The 14,273-nt window shown below is 34.5% G+C and overlaps 1 protein-coding gene across 1 annotated transcript; it reads right to left on the bottom strand.

The window, feature by feature from the left end:
- Window positions 1–11,153: 11,153 nt before the first annotated feature.
- Window positions 11,154–14,032, bottom strand: LOC144257258 (uncharacterized). Its single transcript, XM_077803399.1, has one exon. It carries the CDS (start codon window positions 13,873–13,875, stop codon window positions 12,307–12,309), a length of 1,569 nt encoding a protein of 522 aa, XP_077659525.1. The 5' UTR covers window positions 13,876–14,032; the 3' UTR covers window positions 11,154–12,306.
- Window positions 14,033–14,273: the final 241 nt, after the last annotated feature.

Raw genomic sequence — 14,273 nt, 5'->3', positions numbered from 1 at the left:
TTCTAAATTTATGAGGTTTTATAAAAATGGAACCTAAAATTAAATGATAGCTATAAAAATACAAGGACAGATAAGTAATTTTTATTATTTCTACACAGTAAATTGTATGACCTTTTTTTATTGCTAGTCTGGTTTTCAATCTATTTAAAATGAACCAAAACATTATCATATTTTCTAAAAGTATCTGGTATTTATGAAACAATACATAAATTCCTTATATAGACATGCTCAGATTAAGATTGTTATTGTATTAGGTTGAAGTTAATTGAAAAAGGAGAAAAGAAAAAAGTGGATATAATTTGACATTTTAAAAACGTTAAAATAATCAAGAAACTTGGAATACATTTCTGAATAGAATAAACAAATGACATTTTAGTCAATGTCATAAAAGGGGTAATAACATTTCAGTTTTAGCTCTGATTTTTTAAATTGACCATACATATATGAAATGCTGAGAGTTGTATATGTATTTATGTCATTCTGTTCTGAATTAAATACTAGTTGATATCATTTAAAATATCTATGTTCCAAGAAGAATAAAATTAGCTAATGTTGAGTAGTTTATTCTCTTTACTCATCTGTAATCAAATTTCTTTTTCTCAAAAATTAATCAGAGGTCCTCTTTCTGTTTTCACCCATTAGTGTGATTTCTGACATAAGCTATTTTCAATCAGTGAATTTCAACCCTAATTTAAAAGTTTATAATGGCTTAAAAAATAAATAAGACAATATATTTATTTCTTAGAGAAAATTGAAAAATAAAGGAAAGGCAATCATTGCCTTACCTGAGCAGGTTTCCACACAAATTATCTCTGGTATCCTTTTTTATGACCTCTAGTTGTCTACCGTCTACTGGTTCACCCACTGAAAACTGATTTGTGTCAATCATTGATCCATTAAAATCAACTTGAACTTCTTTGTTCTCATCCTTCTTTCCTCCTATACTTTTATTCTCCTTCTAAAAACAAAAACAAAAACAAAAAAACAAGAGGTTGCTGCCTCTGACTCCTATCCTGTTCTTACCATATCATTATTACTGTATGCAACAGAGATCTTCTATACTCAAGAAAGCATTTGGATAAGGACCTGAGGGTGGGAGCTGGGGATATAGCTCAGTTGGTAGAGTACTTGCCTAGCATGCATAAAGATCCTGAGTTCAATCCCCAGCACCACCACCACCATCCAAAAAAAAAAAAAAAAAAACCATTCAGGGAGGTAATATGTTACCATATTGATAACATTTTCCTCTTCTGAACTCCAGGTAGCGAATAATACCCTCCTTCCTCTCAGTACTTCCAGAGCACAGCTTTATTTATTCTCTTGAGCACTTCCTACCACTGATAGATCATACCTACACACACACACACACACACACACACACACACACACACACACAAGCATATGCATACATATGTGTGTGTGTGCACCAATTCTTCAGAGAGGCAGAAGGAGAAGATAACCTTTTACACAATAACCTTTTACCATGCAATCTTCGCAGTAAACACACAACCTAAGCATCCATAAACTCTGTTTGTTTGTTTTGAGATAACATGGAGGTCTCTATTCCCCAGGTTAGGCCTAAGCAATTCTGTCTCAGCCTCTCAAGAACTCTATAGGCAGCCGCTGCAACTGATTTAAAAACACATTTGTTTTGATGATGTGAAGGATCAAACTCAGGGCCTGGCACATGACAGGAAAGCACTCTCCACTGAGTTACACCCCTTCATAGTTTTTCTAAGAAAACCTTTTTAATTTGACATAATTATAGATTCATAAGAAGTTGCAAAAGAAAGGTTCAGAGAACTTCTATGTATATTTCATTTGCATTTTCCCCCAGTGATAACATCATGAATAACAAAAGCAATACCAGGACATTGACATTAGTACATTTCATACAGCTTATTCAGCTGTCACCTGTTTTACATGTACTTATTTGTGTGTGTGTGTGTGTGTGTGTGTGTGTGTGTGTGTGTGTGTAGCTTTACGCAGTTTCACCAGATGTGCAGATTCCTCTCCAGATATAGAACACTTCCATCACCACAGGGCCCCCCTATGCAACTCTTTTGTAATCATACTCATCTTCTCTGCTCATTCCTTACTTCTGGTAAACACTAACCTGTCCATCATCTCTATAATTATATTTTACAAGTGTTGTGTAAATGGAATCATAAAATATGTCATCTTTGGAGATTAACTTTTTTCAGCACAATTCCCTTGAGATCCATCAAAGTTATGTACGTCAGTAGTTTGTTCCTTTTATTATATTTCATTTAACCATCCCCCTATTGAAGGACATTTTGGATGTTTCCAGGTTATTATGAAAAAGCTATATTTTATATTCAGTTTTATATTTAAAATGAGCACTATTTTAGAGATTTTTGGTGTTGACACAAATTTTTACCTCTCTAAAATCAATGCCTAATAGTGCAATTGCTGGGTTGTATAGTAAGTATATGTCTAGTTTTCAAAAAAGTTGACAAACTATTTTCTAGAGTGGCTATTCTGTTTTACATCTCCACCAGCAACATGTGATCCAGTTTCTCCATATCCTTGCAAGCATTTGGTATTATCAATGTTTTATTTTAACCAATCCTGATGGGTATGTGATGGATACAGTTGTTTTATTTTGCATTTCCTTAATATTGTTGTTGGGCATTTTTAAATTATTTATTTATTTGTTTATTTATTTATTTTGCCATCTGTCTTTTTCATTGAAATGTCTATTCATGTCTCTTTTTCAAGTGGATTTTTGTTTTACAGTTGAGATTTGAGAGTTCAATAAATTCTAGATATAAGACCTTATGTTGACTCTGTGATTCTCAAATGTTTTTTTCCAATCTCTTGCTTATCTTTCACAGAGCAAAAATTTTAATTGTGGTAAGGTCCAACTTATTGACAATTTCCTTTTATGGATAACACTTTTCCTACTAAATCTGAAAACTCTTATTTAGCCTAAATTCTGAAGATTTTCTCCTGTGTTTTGGAGTACTGGGGATCAAACCCAGGGTGTCATATAGACTAAGCATGTACTCCACCACTGAGTTACTTCCCAAGAGCCTGCTTAGTTTTATATTTAATTCAGTCTTTTTCTTTCTTTCCTTTTTTTTTTTTTTTTTGGACTGGTGTTTGAAACCAAGGGCACCTCATCACCAAGTGACATCCTCAGTTTTGTTTTGTTGTTTCACTTTTTATTTTGAGATAGGGTCCTTTTAGGTTGCCCAGGGCCTCATCAATTTGCTGAGGCTGTCCTCAAACTTGTGATCTTTCTATTTTAGCTTCCTGAGTCACTGGGATTACAGGCATGCACCACAATGCCTGGCTTACTTCTGTAAGTGATTTTTAAGTTAATTTTTATATAAGGTGTGAGGTTTAGGTCCAGGTTAACTTTTCTGCTTAGAGACGTCCAATTGTTCCAGCACCATTTTTCATAAGACTCTCATGAATTTATAAGAACATTAAATTGCCTTGTGTTTTTATTCTTTTGGTATTTTCCAAACTGTCTGGAAAGTGGGATAACCAATTTTTATTCAAAAGTCACTTTAGTATAATCTTGTTTGCTTTGATTCGATTTTTACTGTACTTGCAGTCCCGAAAGAAAACTCATTTTTTGCTGACAGATCAATTGTATTTCATTACATCTCAAGAGAAGGAACAGAAATCTCCATGAAAAACACTCTTAGAAATGCGATGACCTTTTCCAGACCAGGAAATAAATGTTGTTTATAAAAATAACCTCCAAAGTCCAAAGTTTCTATCATCTAACATAATTTCTTCTTCCTCAACAAAACCTGGCGTTTACATGGAAGTTACATGAGTCTATAAAAAAAAAGAATGCTTCAAAGTTTTACATGGCAATGTTCACAAATTTACTCTGGAGTACGTCATGTTACAGTTAAGTGTAGATCAAAACATGCTGGGACATAATTTTAGCTTCAAGAAAACATACTCAGCTTAGAATTTGAAAATGTCAAAGAGACAACCTATGTAGTCCTTCCATCAGCTGAAAAGTCTACCAGAAAGTGAGTGTGGGTCTGTGAATGGAACACAGTGTCTTTCCCCCTGAATCCAACACAGAGAACTTTATATAGTCTTGGGAAAACTTAAGCAGGTCTATGAAATCATCAATCCATCAGAGGACAGGAGAATAACATGCTGAAACATGCACATCCTTTGGCTGCCACTTAGACATGGAAATGATAGAATGGCATCAGATAGAATGTGTGAGGCTTCAAAATTCAATGCGAATGCATTCATAAGATTGACAACTGCAAACTTGGAATGAAACCACCATTTAACCGAGCTATCCCACTCCTCAGTCTATACCCAAAGGACTTAAAATCAGCATACACAGTGACTCAGCCACATCAACCTAGATGCCCTTCAATAGATGAATGGATAAAGAAACTGTGGTATATATACACAATGGAATATTACTCAGCATTAAAAGAGAATCAAATTCTGGCATTTGCAGGTAAATGGATGGAGTTGGACAATATCATGCTAAGTAAGCCAATCCCAAAAAACCAAATGCCAAATGTTCTCTCTGATAAGTGGATGCTGATCCCTAATTGGGTGGGGGGCATGGGAAAAATGGAGGAACTTTGATGGGGCAAAGGGGAGGGAAGGGTGGGGAGAGGGCATGGGGCAGGAAACATGGTGGAATGAGATGGACATCATTATCCTATCTATGTGTATGACTGCACATATGGTGTGAAGCTACATGTACAACCAGAGAAATGAAAAGTTGTGCTGCGATTGTGTACAATGAATCAAAATGCATTCTGCTGTCATATGTACCTAAATAAAATAAATAAATTAATTAACAAAAAGATTTATAACTGCAAACTTCCCCAATAAAACATGGCTTTGGAACAATATTATTATTAATATTAGAATGTATAATATACATAGAATTTCTATAATATATTTCTATAATACATAATTTCTATAATATATAATAATATAATTTCATTGCAAAAGAAGCAGTCATGGGGCTAGGAGTGTCGCTCGGTAGTAAAGTGCTTGCCTAGCATATATGAGGGTCCTGGGTTAGATCCAGAGAATTGAAAAAAAAAAACAGTTGTTATAAAGAGATTAAAAGAAAAAAAAAGGTGATTATAGTTTTTTTCCTCTAATTTTCAGATGTTTTAAAATGTTGTTAAATTACTTTATAATTAAAAATACGTGTGTATGTTTAAACATGCATGTATATGTTTGGACTAAAATTGGACTTTTAAATTTCTCAATAAAGTAATAACAATAATTTAGAGTATATGAAATGCATATGCAAAACACACTCTACCTAAAAAGAAAGTTTGTTATGTTTCTTAAGGAGGAAAAAAAAAGAAGTGAAAGTTACTTCAGAGGAGTATCAAAGGGAATGTATGGAATTTGTTTATATACCAATTTGAACAAACTAATTATATAGAAATAAACAATTAGAGAATTTGGAACTGGACACTTGGTGATAATAAGGAATTAGTATGCTCTTGATGGATGTTTAGTTTGCATACAAAGAATGCACAGATCTTAAGTATTCCTATGACAAATCTTAAGGACTGAATTTGCTTGGATAACTACTAGCCCAAAGAAGATGAAAATGTAGATGTAGGACATTTTCCTCATCCAGAAGGTGCCTTACTTTTATTCTGCAGTCAATAACCATCCCCTCCACCCTCAGGGGCAATCGCTTCCTGATGACTAGCACCATAGATCAATTTTGCTTGCTCTTGGACTTTGTGTAAGTAGAGTCATACACTCATGTACTCTTGGATCTGGCTTCTTTCATATCTCATTAGATCATTTCAAACCCACCCGTTCTAAGTATACAACGGAATACCTTTTAGTAAGCCCACCAAGATGTATGACCTTCATTCATCATATTCCTGTTTTAGAATGTTTTTATCATCCCAGAGAGATCCTCCTGCTCATTTTCAGGTAATCCCCATTCCCACTCCCAATCTAGGCAACTAGTAATCTATTTTCTGTCTGTACACAGTGGCCTTTTCTAAACATTTAATACAAATTGAATTATACCACATGTGGCCTGATGGGTCAGATTTCTTTCCTACAGCATGACATTTTTGAAGTTCATCCATGTGGTGGCATGGACCTGCATTTCATTCCTTGTTACGGTTGAATACTATTCCAGCACTTGGATATATCACATTTTGCTTATCTATTTGTCTATTGATGAGCATTTGGGTCGTTTGTATTTTTCAGCTAGTGTAAGTAATGCTTCTATGAACAGCCATATGTAAAACATTGCATATATGTTTTCATTTTTGGGGGTAGATAAACTAGAGGCGACATTACTGGGTCATATAGTAAATTTATGTTTAACTTTTAAAGAAACTGACATATTATTTTCAAAAGTAGCTACATCATTGTACATTCCCACCAGCAGTGTTACGAGGGTTTCAATTTCTGTCTATACCCATCAACGTTTTTATTGTCTTTTTATTATAATATTCTAATAGGTGTAAAAGCTTCAGTTGTTCCATATACTTACCAGTTTTTGATGTCAATTCTTTTTCTTTCTTTTTTTTTTTTTAGTTAGTTTTCCTAATATTATTACTCTTAAATTGTGACAAGGGCATTGTATAAATATGTTTTTTTCTAAGTGCCCTCATCATTTAGGTATAATGCCAGATTTTCTAGATATGAAATTATGTTATTTGGAACTTGCTTCATAAAAATCCAATGGGAGAAAGAATCAGAGGATGAGGTTGAGCTGGTTGAAACAGGAGAGTGTGAGCTGGTGGTTTTGTAGCTGGGGGATGCATGCCTTGAAGTTCATTGAGGTCCTCTCTAATCCTACATTTGAAATATTCATAATAAAACTGAAAAGTTGAAAAAGGTATATAAACATTTTTTAAAAGGAACCAAATGTTTAACTTGTTGAACTGGCCATACTATTTCATTCTGAAACTTGTTTAACTGTCCCTTGGGTACTTCTAAGAAAAATGTTTCAGAACACAAAAAGGTACTGAACACAGTTACTCTCTCAAAACTATTGCCGTGGAAGAAAATATCATACATTCAATATGATGGCCATATTGTCCAGTGATTTGATTATGAGAAAGAGAAGTTTTAATAACAAGGCAATGTGACAATTAGGTGATTCAGATACATACTAGATCTTACCCTGAGTCAGTTGTTCTATCTTTCTTTGGGACAATCTAAGAGAAAAATAGAATTTATAAACAGCTCAACTTGTTTACCTTCTCTGAGCACCTTAATAACCTAGGAGCATGGAAAATGGCCTAAAGCCATGGTGATCAAACTTTATTAAATCACTAGCATTATTTACAATATCTTAAGTAAATTAACCTGCCCCAGACCATAAGTAATAAAGAAATGTTATCTTGGGAAATGTATTATTTTTCCTACTATTTCCTAAGGTATTATTTTATTATTATTATCCTTCCTGGTGTATTGATTTTTCTTGTCTTAGAAATTGTTTTTTTGTGTTTATTAGAGATATTCCACCTGCCAAATATTAGTATTCTCATCTATTATCACTGCCATTTTTGTAAAACCCACAAGGAGGGCATTCTCTAGACTCAGACGTCCAAGGAAACTGACCATCCTTATTCTTATTATGTTAGAGGACAGTCCAGAGAAAACAGTTCATTCTGAACATCATCCCTAAGAATACTAACATCCTCTTGGGGCAGAGAAGAGTAGGCTCCCATTGCCCAACAGTAGCTTTGACAGAAGATTTTCACTTCCAAGTACACTCAGTACTCATTTAAAACATAACGATATCGAGGGGATAATATCTCCTTTCTTCTCAAGGTTTGATTGATGATTTCATCCTGTGATCTGCTTTGTGAGGATGTGATTTCATGAGAGTCATTTCAAGTCTCTTTTAAGACTGGGATGGAATTGAAGTGTTACTTTCTTGGTTGTTAATTGTGAAATCCTGAAATTCACTTTTGACTCACTTTTGAGAATTATACACCAAAAAAAAAAAAAAAGACCCTCCAGACAGTCTGAGTTATTTAATTTCACCGTGTCCAAGTTTAGATTTATGAACTGCTCTTAACTTAAACTCAGTTGGATTGTGATTATGGTAAACGTGAATGGCTCTAGACAGTCCCCGAATCCTCTATCTCCCCAAATGAAGGACTCTTAAACATCAAAAGAAGTGTCCTCTCATGAATTATATTAAAGTAACATCAGTGGAGTGTCTACTTCTAAATGTCCCTTTTAAGCAGGATTACAAGTAACTTATAAGTGAAATTTTAAAGTTTTTAAAAAGTTTTTTTCACAAATGAATTTTCTGCTCATTTAAATATTTAAAATGCCCTTGCTCTAACAGCTATTATCTAAAAACTTTTTATAAATTTTTCTCAATCTCTTAGAAAAATACACCTAAAGTCCAGGCTAAGCTTCATATTTTATTTTCATATTTGTATGTTTCTCATGGATATGTCATACCCAAGGCAAGATTTAGCTGCATACGAAACAAAAGTTTGTGTCTCTACTTAATGCCAAAAGATATGGCATTTGAGGCAGCAAAACAAAAACAAACAAACCACAGTAGTTTTCATTTCAATTAAAAAAATTTTTTTAAATTTTTAAATTTTTTAATTTTTTTAGTACTGGGGATTGAATCCAGGGTCTCATGCTTATGAGGCAAGCTCTCCACCACTAAGCTACATCCCCCACCCCAGCCCTTTCTGTTTTGAGACAGGATCTAACTAGCTTGCTCAGGCTGGCCTCACACTTGCAATCCTCCTGTCTCAGCCTCCCAAATGCAGGTAGGCACCACCTTGCCTATCTTCAGATTCCTCTTTGAACAATCATTTTTTTATAAGCTTCCCCATCTGGACTGTGTCCACTACTTGGGAGTGACAAGCAATTAGCTAGTATAGTCAGGCTGTTGAGCTCAGTAACAATTTCTGTACTTTTGAGGACAGTGATATTAGTTGGTGATAGTTATAATTTTGCAGTCTTATCAAATCTCAAGATAAAGCCCCTGAGAATGTCAAGGGTCCACAGAGTCATGACAAACACTTTATGGATTAGAAAAATAAAGCTCAAGGAAGGTAAGTAGCTTTCTCAAGGAAACACAATGAGTGGCAGAGAATGGATTCAAACCCAGCTCTGTCTAACAATGAAGCCTGTTTCCTTTCTTCCTTGAGTGTGGCTTTCACAAACATTGAGCAAATATTCTGGGAACAGGTGAAATTTGCCCTCTATAATCCAAGCTTGAGTTATATAATGACAATACAGTTCACTCATCTGTAGCTTCAATTTTGAAACTGAAAAAGCCCAAAGTAGGTTTCGTAAGTCCTTTGGCAGCAAAACCTGAACTCATTTTAGTTCATTTGGAGCTAAAACATGACCTGAAATGTAAAGACTATTCGTTGCTCTTATCTATCACATTTAATGTATAGTATTAATATACTTTGCTGCATAAATATTAATACATTCTTTCCCAGACCAAATGGGGGTTGCTGTGTAACAACACATTGTAAACGTATGGTATTACTCATCCATTTTTTAAAAAATTCTGAACTCTGAAACACACCTGGCCTGGCCTAAGTTCTTCAATTAAGAAACTATAGACTTTAATAATAATAGTATTGATAACAATAGCAATGATAGTAGAACTTGCATTCTATAGTTTTATATCATAATTATGATTTTTTCCACAAAATACTTTCAAACATATTTTACTGCATTTGTCATCATAATATGAATATTTCTTGACTTTGGGTATATTTTTTTTTTGAGGAAGAAACAAATCCCTTTTTGAGGATACAGAGAAAGGGAAACTCTTATGTACAGCCATTCTGGAAAACAGTTTAGAGATTCTTCAAAAAACTAAAAATAGAACTACCATATGATTCAGCCATTCCATTACTGGGTATATATATATCCAAAGAAGATGAAATCATTATAAAAATACATGTGCTCTCATAATACTGTAGCACTATTCCTAATAGCCAAGTTATAGAATCAACCAAAATTCCTATCAGTCTATGAATGGATAAAGAAAATGTGGCACATATACACAATGGATTATTATTTAGCCACAAAAATAATGAGATCCTGTCATTTGCAGCATCATGGATGGAATTGGGGATAATTATGTTAAGTGAAATAAGCTAGATGCAGAAAATTAAATACCACATGCTCTCACTTATTTGTGGAAACTAAAAAGTTTATACCACAGAACAGGATGGTACAGTGGTAACTAGAGACTGGGAAGGAGGGTGGAAAGACGTCAAGTAAGGAGCACCAAATTACAGAGGGGCAATTATGGTTTTCTCATGTAGCACAGTAAGGTAAATACTGGTTAAAACAGTCTATGATATATTCCAAAATAACTAAAAAGAGTATAAAATTCTCTATAAAAATTATTTACATTTGAAGAAATGGAAATGCTTATACCCTGATTTAATTACTACACATTCTATACATATATCAAATTACTATAATGTAATTCCATAAAGTTGTATAAATGTTATGTCTCAATTAAAAAAAATTAGAAGGAGGAGGAAGAGGAAAAAGATGAAGAAGAAGCAGGAAACAAGTCCTTGGCCAAATGTAGACCTGATCTCAAACTGAGTTTTAATTTTCTATGTAGGACTTAAATGAAATCAGAGATTTGGTGTGTGTGTGTGTGTGTGTGTGTGTGTGTGTGTGTGTGTTTTGTTTTTTGCTTGTTTTTATTTTCTGAGTTTTAAAAAATCTCTTTAGTGAGTTTTAAAAAAATCTCTTTAGTGATTTTATGTTAAAAAGCAATGGTATAAAATTTTTATTTAGTTGTCTTAAAAGTAACTAGAGCACCGTAATAAATTAAGGAACTTGGTGACCTGTTTTTATATAAAACAGGATTCTAGAGGCCATGCTAAGAAGGAGAGAGTTAATTTTCATGTAAGCATAAAGAGTATTTCTTTTTTTTTTTTTTTTTAAACTTAAATGAGTTAAGTATTTTATTGATACTCATATACATCCAGGTGTAATATATAGATAATAACTTTACTATACTCTCACATTTATTATAAATGTTTCATTGTTATATGAGGCATACATTTTGAACAAAATCTGTTCAATATTTACTACTAGTATGAGTTTTCAGAAGTTTAATGAATTTAAAACTTAAATACATTTTGGATATATTATTTAAGTTTTTAGGGTTTCTGGGCACAATGAATTCTCCAAAAATAAGCAGTGTTTAAGAAACATGTAGCTACAATTTTCCATTTGTATTTTCTCTAACCAGTATGCATCCACAGGTGCTGAGTATTGCTGAATAAATTTTGGAGGCATTGTCACATTGTCAATTTTCACATTTCAAAATTTTCTCTATGCTATGGTTATCGTGGTGAGGATTAAATGTTGTCCCTTTCTTAGAGTAATGGTACAATGGTCTTGTTTGTAGAGCTTCTCTCCAGGGTGTTTTCTCTGATGTCTAGTAATATATGATATATAATTAAAATGTTTCTACATTCTCTACATTTAGATGTCTTCTTTCCAGGATAAGTAGCCTAGTGGTGAAAAGAATTGATTTCTTATTAAAAGCTTTGCTGCATTGTTTCAATTTGTAGGGGTCCTTTTCTGTATAAATTCTGTTGTTAATAAGGTTTAGTCTTTCTTTTTTAATGTTTATTTTTTAGTTGTAGTTGGACACAATACCTTTATTTCACTTATTTATTTTTATGTGGTGCTGAGGATCGAACCCAGGATCTCAAACATGCAAGGCTAGCACTCTACCACGGAACTACAACCCCAGCCCCAAGGTTTAGTCTTTCTTTAAAAGTATTATTACTTTATTCACATTTCACATTCACCAGGATGTCTTCTGCTGTGGTGAATAAAGTTTTATTTTTTATTAGAACTTTTCCACATTATTCACTTTTGTAGGGTTATTCTCCAGTGTGAGTTCTGTTGTGGTGAATAAGGCCTGTTTTATTGCTAAAAGCTTTGCCACATTCCTTATATTTGTAAGGCTTCTCTCCAGCGTAAATTCTTCTGTGGCAAATAAGGTGTAATATTTGAATAAAAACTTTGTCACATACTTTTCATTTGTGAGGCTTCTCTCCAGTGTGAGTTCAGATGTGGCAAATAAGGTGTGATTTTTGACTGAATGCTTTGCTGGATTCTTTACATTTGTAAGGCTTCTCTTTAGTGTGAGTTCTACTGTGGCAAATAAAGCCTGTTTTTTGAGTAAAAGCTTTGCCACATTCTTTACATTTGTAGGGCTTCTCTCCAGTGAGTTCTGCTGTGGTGAAGAACGTCTATTTTTTGAACAAAAGCTTTGCCACAATCTTTACATTTGTAGGGCTTCTAACCAGTGTGAGTTCTCCTGTGGCAAGTAAGGTCTGATTTTCGACCAAAAGCCTTGCCACATTCTGTACATTTGTAGGGCTTCTCTCCAGTGTGAGTTCTGCTGTGGCAAGTAAGGTGTGATTTTCGACCAAAAGCTTTGTCACATTCTGTACATTTGTAGGGCTTCTCTCCAGTGTGAGTTCTGATGTGGCAAGTAAGGTCTGATTTTCGACCAAAAGCTTTGCCACATTCTGTACATTTGTAGGGTTTCTCTCCAGTGTGAGTTCTGATGTGGCAAATAAGGTCTGATTTTAGACAAAAAGCTTTGCCACAATCTTTACATTTATAGGGCTTCTCTCCAGTGTGAGTTCTGCTATGGTAAATAAGGTTTGATTTTTTACCAAAAGCTTTGCCACAATCTTTACATTTGTACGGTTTCTCTCCAGTGTGAGTTCTGATGTGGCAAATTAGGGATGATGTTTTACCAAAAGCTTTGCCACATTCTGTACATTTGTAGGGCTTCTCTCCAGTGTGAGTTCTGATGTGGCAAATAAGCTCTGATTTTCGACCAAAAGCTTTGCCACAATCTTTACATTTGTAGGGCTTCTCTCCAGTGTGAGTTATCCTGTGGGAAATAAGGTTTGATTTTTTACCAAAAGCTTTGCCACAATCTTTACATTTGTAGGGCTTCTCTCCAGTGTGAGTTCTCATGTGGTGAATAAGGTCTGATTTTTGACACAAAGCTTTTCCACATTCTTTACATTTGTAGGGCATCTCTCCAATGTGATTTCTCCTGTGGCGAATAAGGTTTGATGTGTCACGAAAAGCTTTGCCACATTCTGTACATTTGTAGGGCTTCTCTCCAGTGTGAGTTCTGATGTGGCAAATCAGGGATGATTTTTGACCGAAAGCTTTGCCGCATTCTGTACATTTGTAGGGCTTCTCTCCAGTGTGAGTTCTGATGTGGCAAATTAGGAGTGATTTTTGACGAAAAGCTTTGCCACAATCTTTACATTTGTAGGACTTCTCTCCAGTGTGAGTTATCCTGTGGCAAATAAGGTTTGATTTTTTACCAAAAGCTTTGCCACAATCTTTACATTTGTAGGGCTTCTCTCCATTGTGGGTTCCTCTGTGGTAAATAAGACCTTTTTTTTTACTAAAAGCTTTGCGACATTCTTTATATTTGTAGGGCTTCTCTCCAGTATAAATTCTCTGGTGATGAACAAGGCCTGATTTTTTATATGATTCCTGGTGTTCACTCTCAGTTGTATTTTTCCATGTTTTCTTTTGTGGTAAATAGTCAAGATCACAACTTCCATATTTTGCACTTATCACTTCATGTAATATATGTTGTATTCCCTTTTCTAGTGAATATTCTTGGATATGATTAGGATTCATGGCCAGGAAGGCCAAGTTTCTATAGTTCTCTAGCATCACATCTCTATATAAATTTTTCTGAGCAGGCTGAAGGCATTCCCACTCCTCTTCAGTAAAATCAATGGCTATATCCATAAATGTTAACAGTTCCATTTCCTGGCTCTCAGGGTTCTCAGCGTTCTCCCTGTGGCTTGTTTTCAGATTCTGCATAGCACAGACACCTGGGCTCCGGATCAGGACAGAAGCCTGTTTGACTGCAAGTCAAAAACATAGATATTTCCTTGATGGTCCCCAGCAATTAAGCAATCGCCTGAGCCATCAAAAGCCACATTCAGAAATCTTAAAGTTTTTGGATGATAATCAGAAGTGTTATGAATGATGTTCACTATAATTCTCGGTGCTCTGCATGTCCAAGCCTACTTTCGGCCGCCGCCGATCGGCTCAGTAACTGTCCCGGCACCTTCCCGGCAGGCTCCGCGCTCCCCAAGAGTATTTCTTTATCTCAAAAATTATAAGTGATCATTTGTACATATATAACATTATTTATTTATTTATTTATTTATTGTTAATCTTTTTTTTCCCCCTGTACTGGGAATTGAACCCAGAAC

Source organism: Urocitellus parryii, chromosome 10 (genome assembly GCF_045843805.1).
Source record: "Urocitellus parryii isolate mUroPar1 chromosome 10, mUroPar1.hap1, whole genome shotgun sequence".
In the NCBI taxonomy this organism is placed as follows: domain Eukaryota; kingdom Metazoa; phylum Chordata; class Mammalia; order Rodentia; family Sciuridae; genus Urocitellus; species Urocitellus parryii.
Note: the sequence above shows the minus strand (reverse complement) of the source record. Positions and strands in the feature narration are given on the sequence as shown.

Bases quoted from the DNA above. Each gene is read 5' to 3' on its own strand.
- LOC144257258 (XM_077803399.1), bottom strand. From the start codon at position 13,875: ATGCAGAATCTGAAAACAAGCCACAGGGAGAACGCTGAGAACCCTGAG.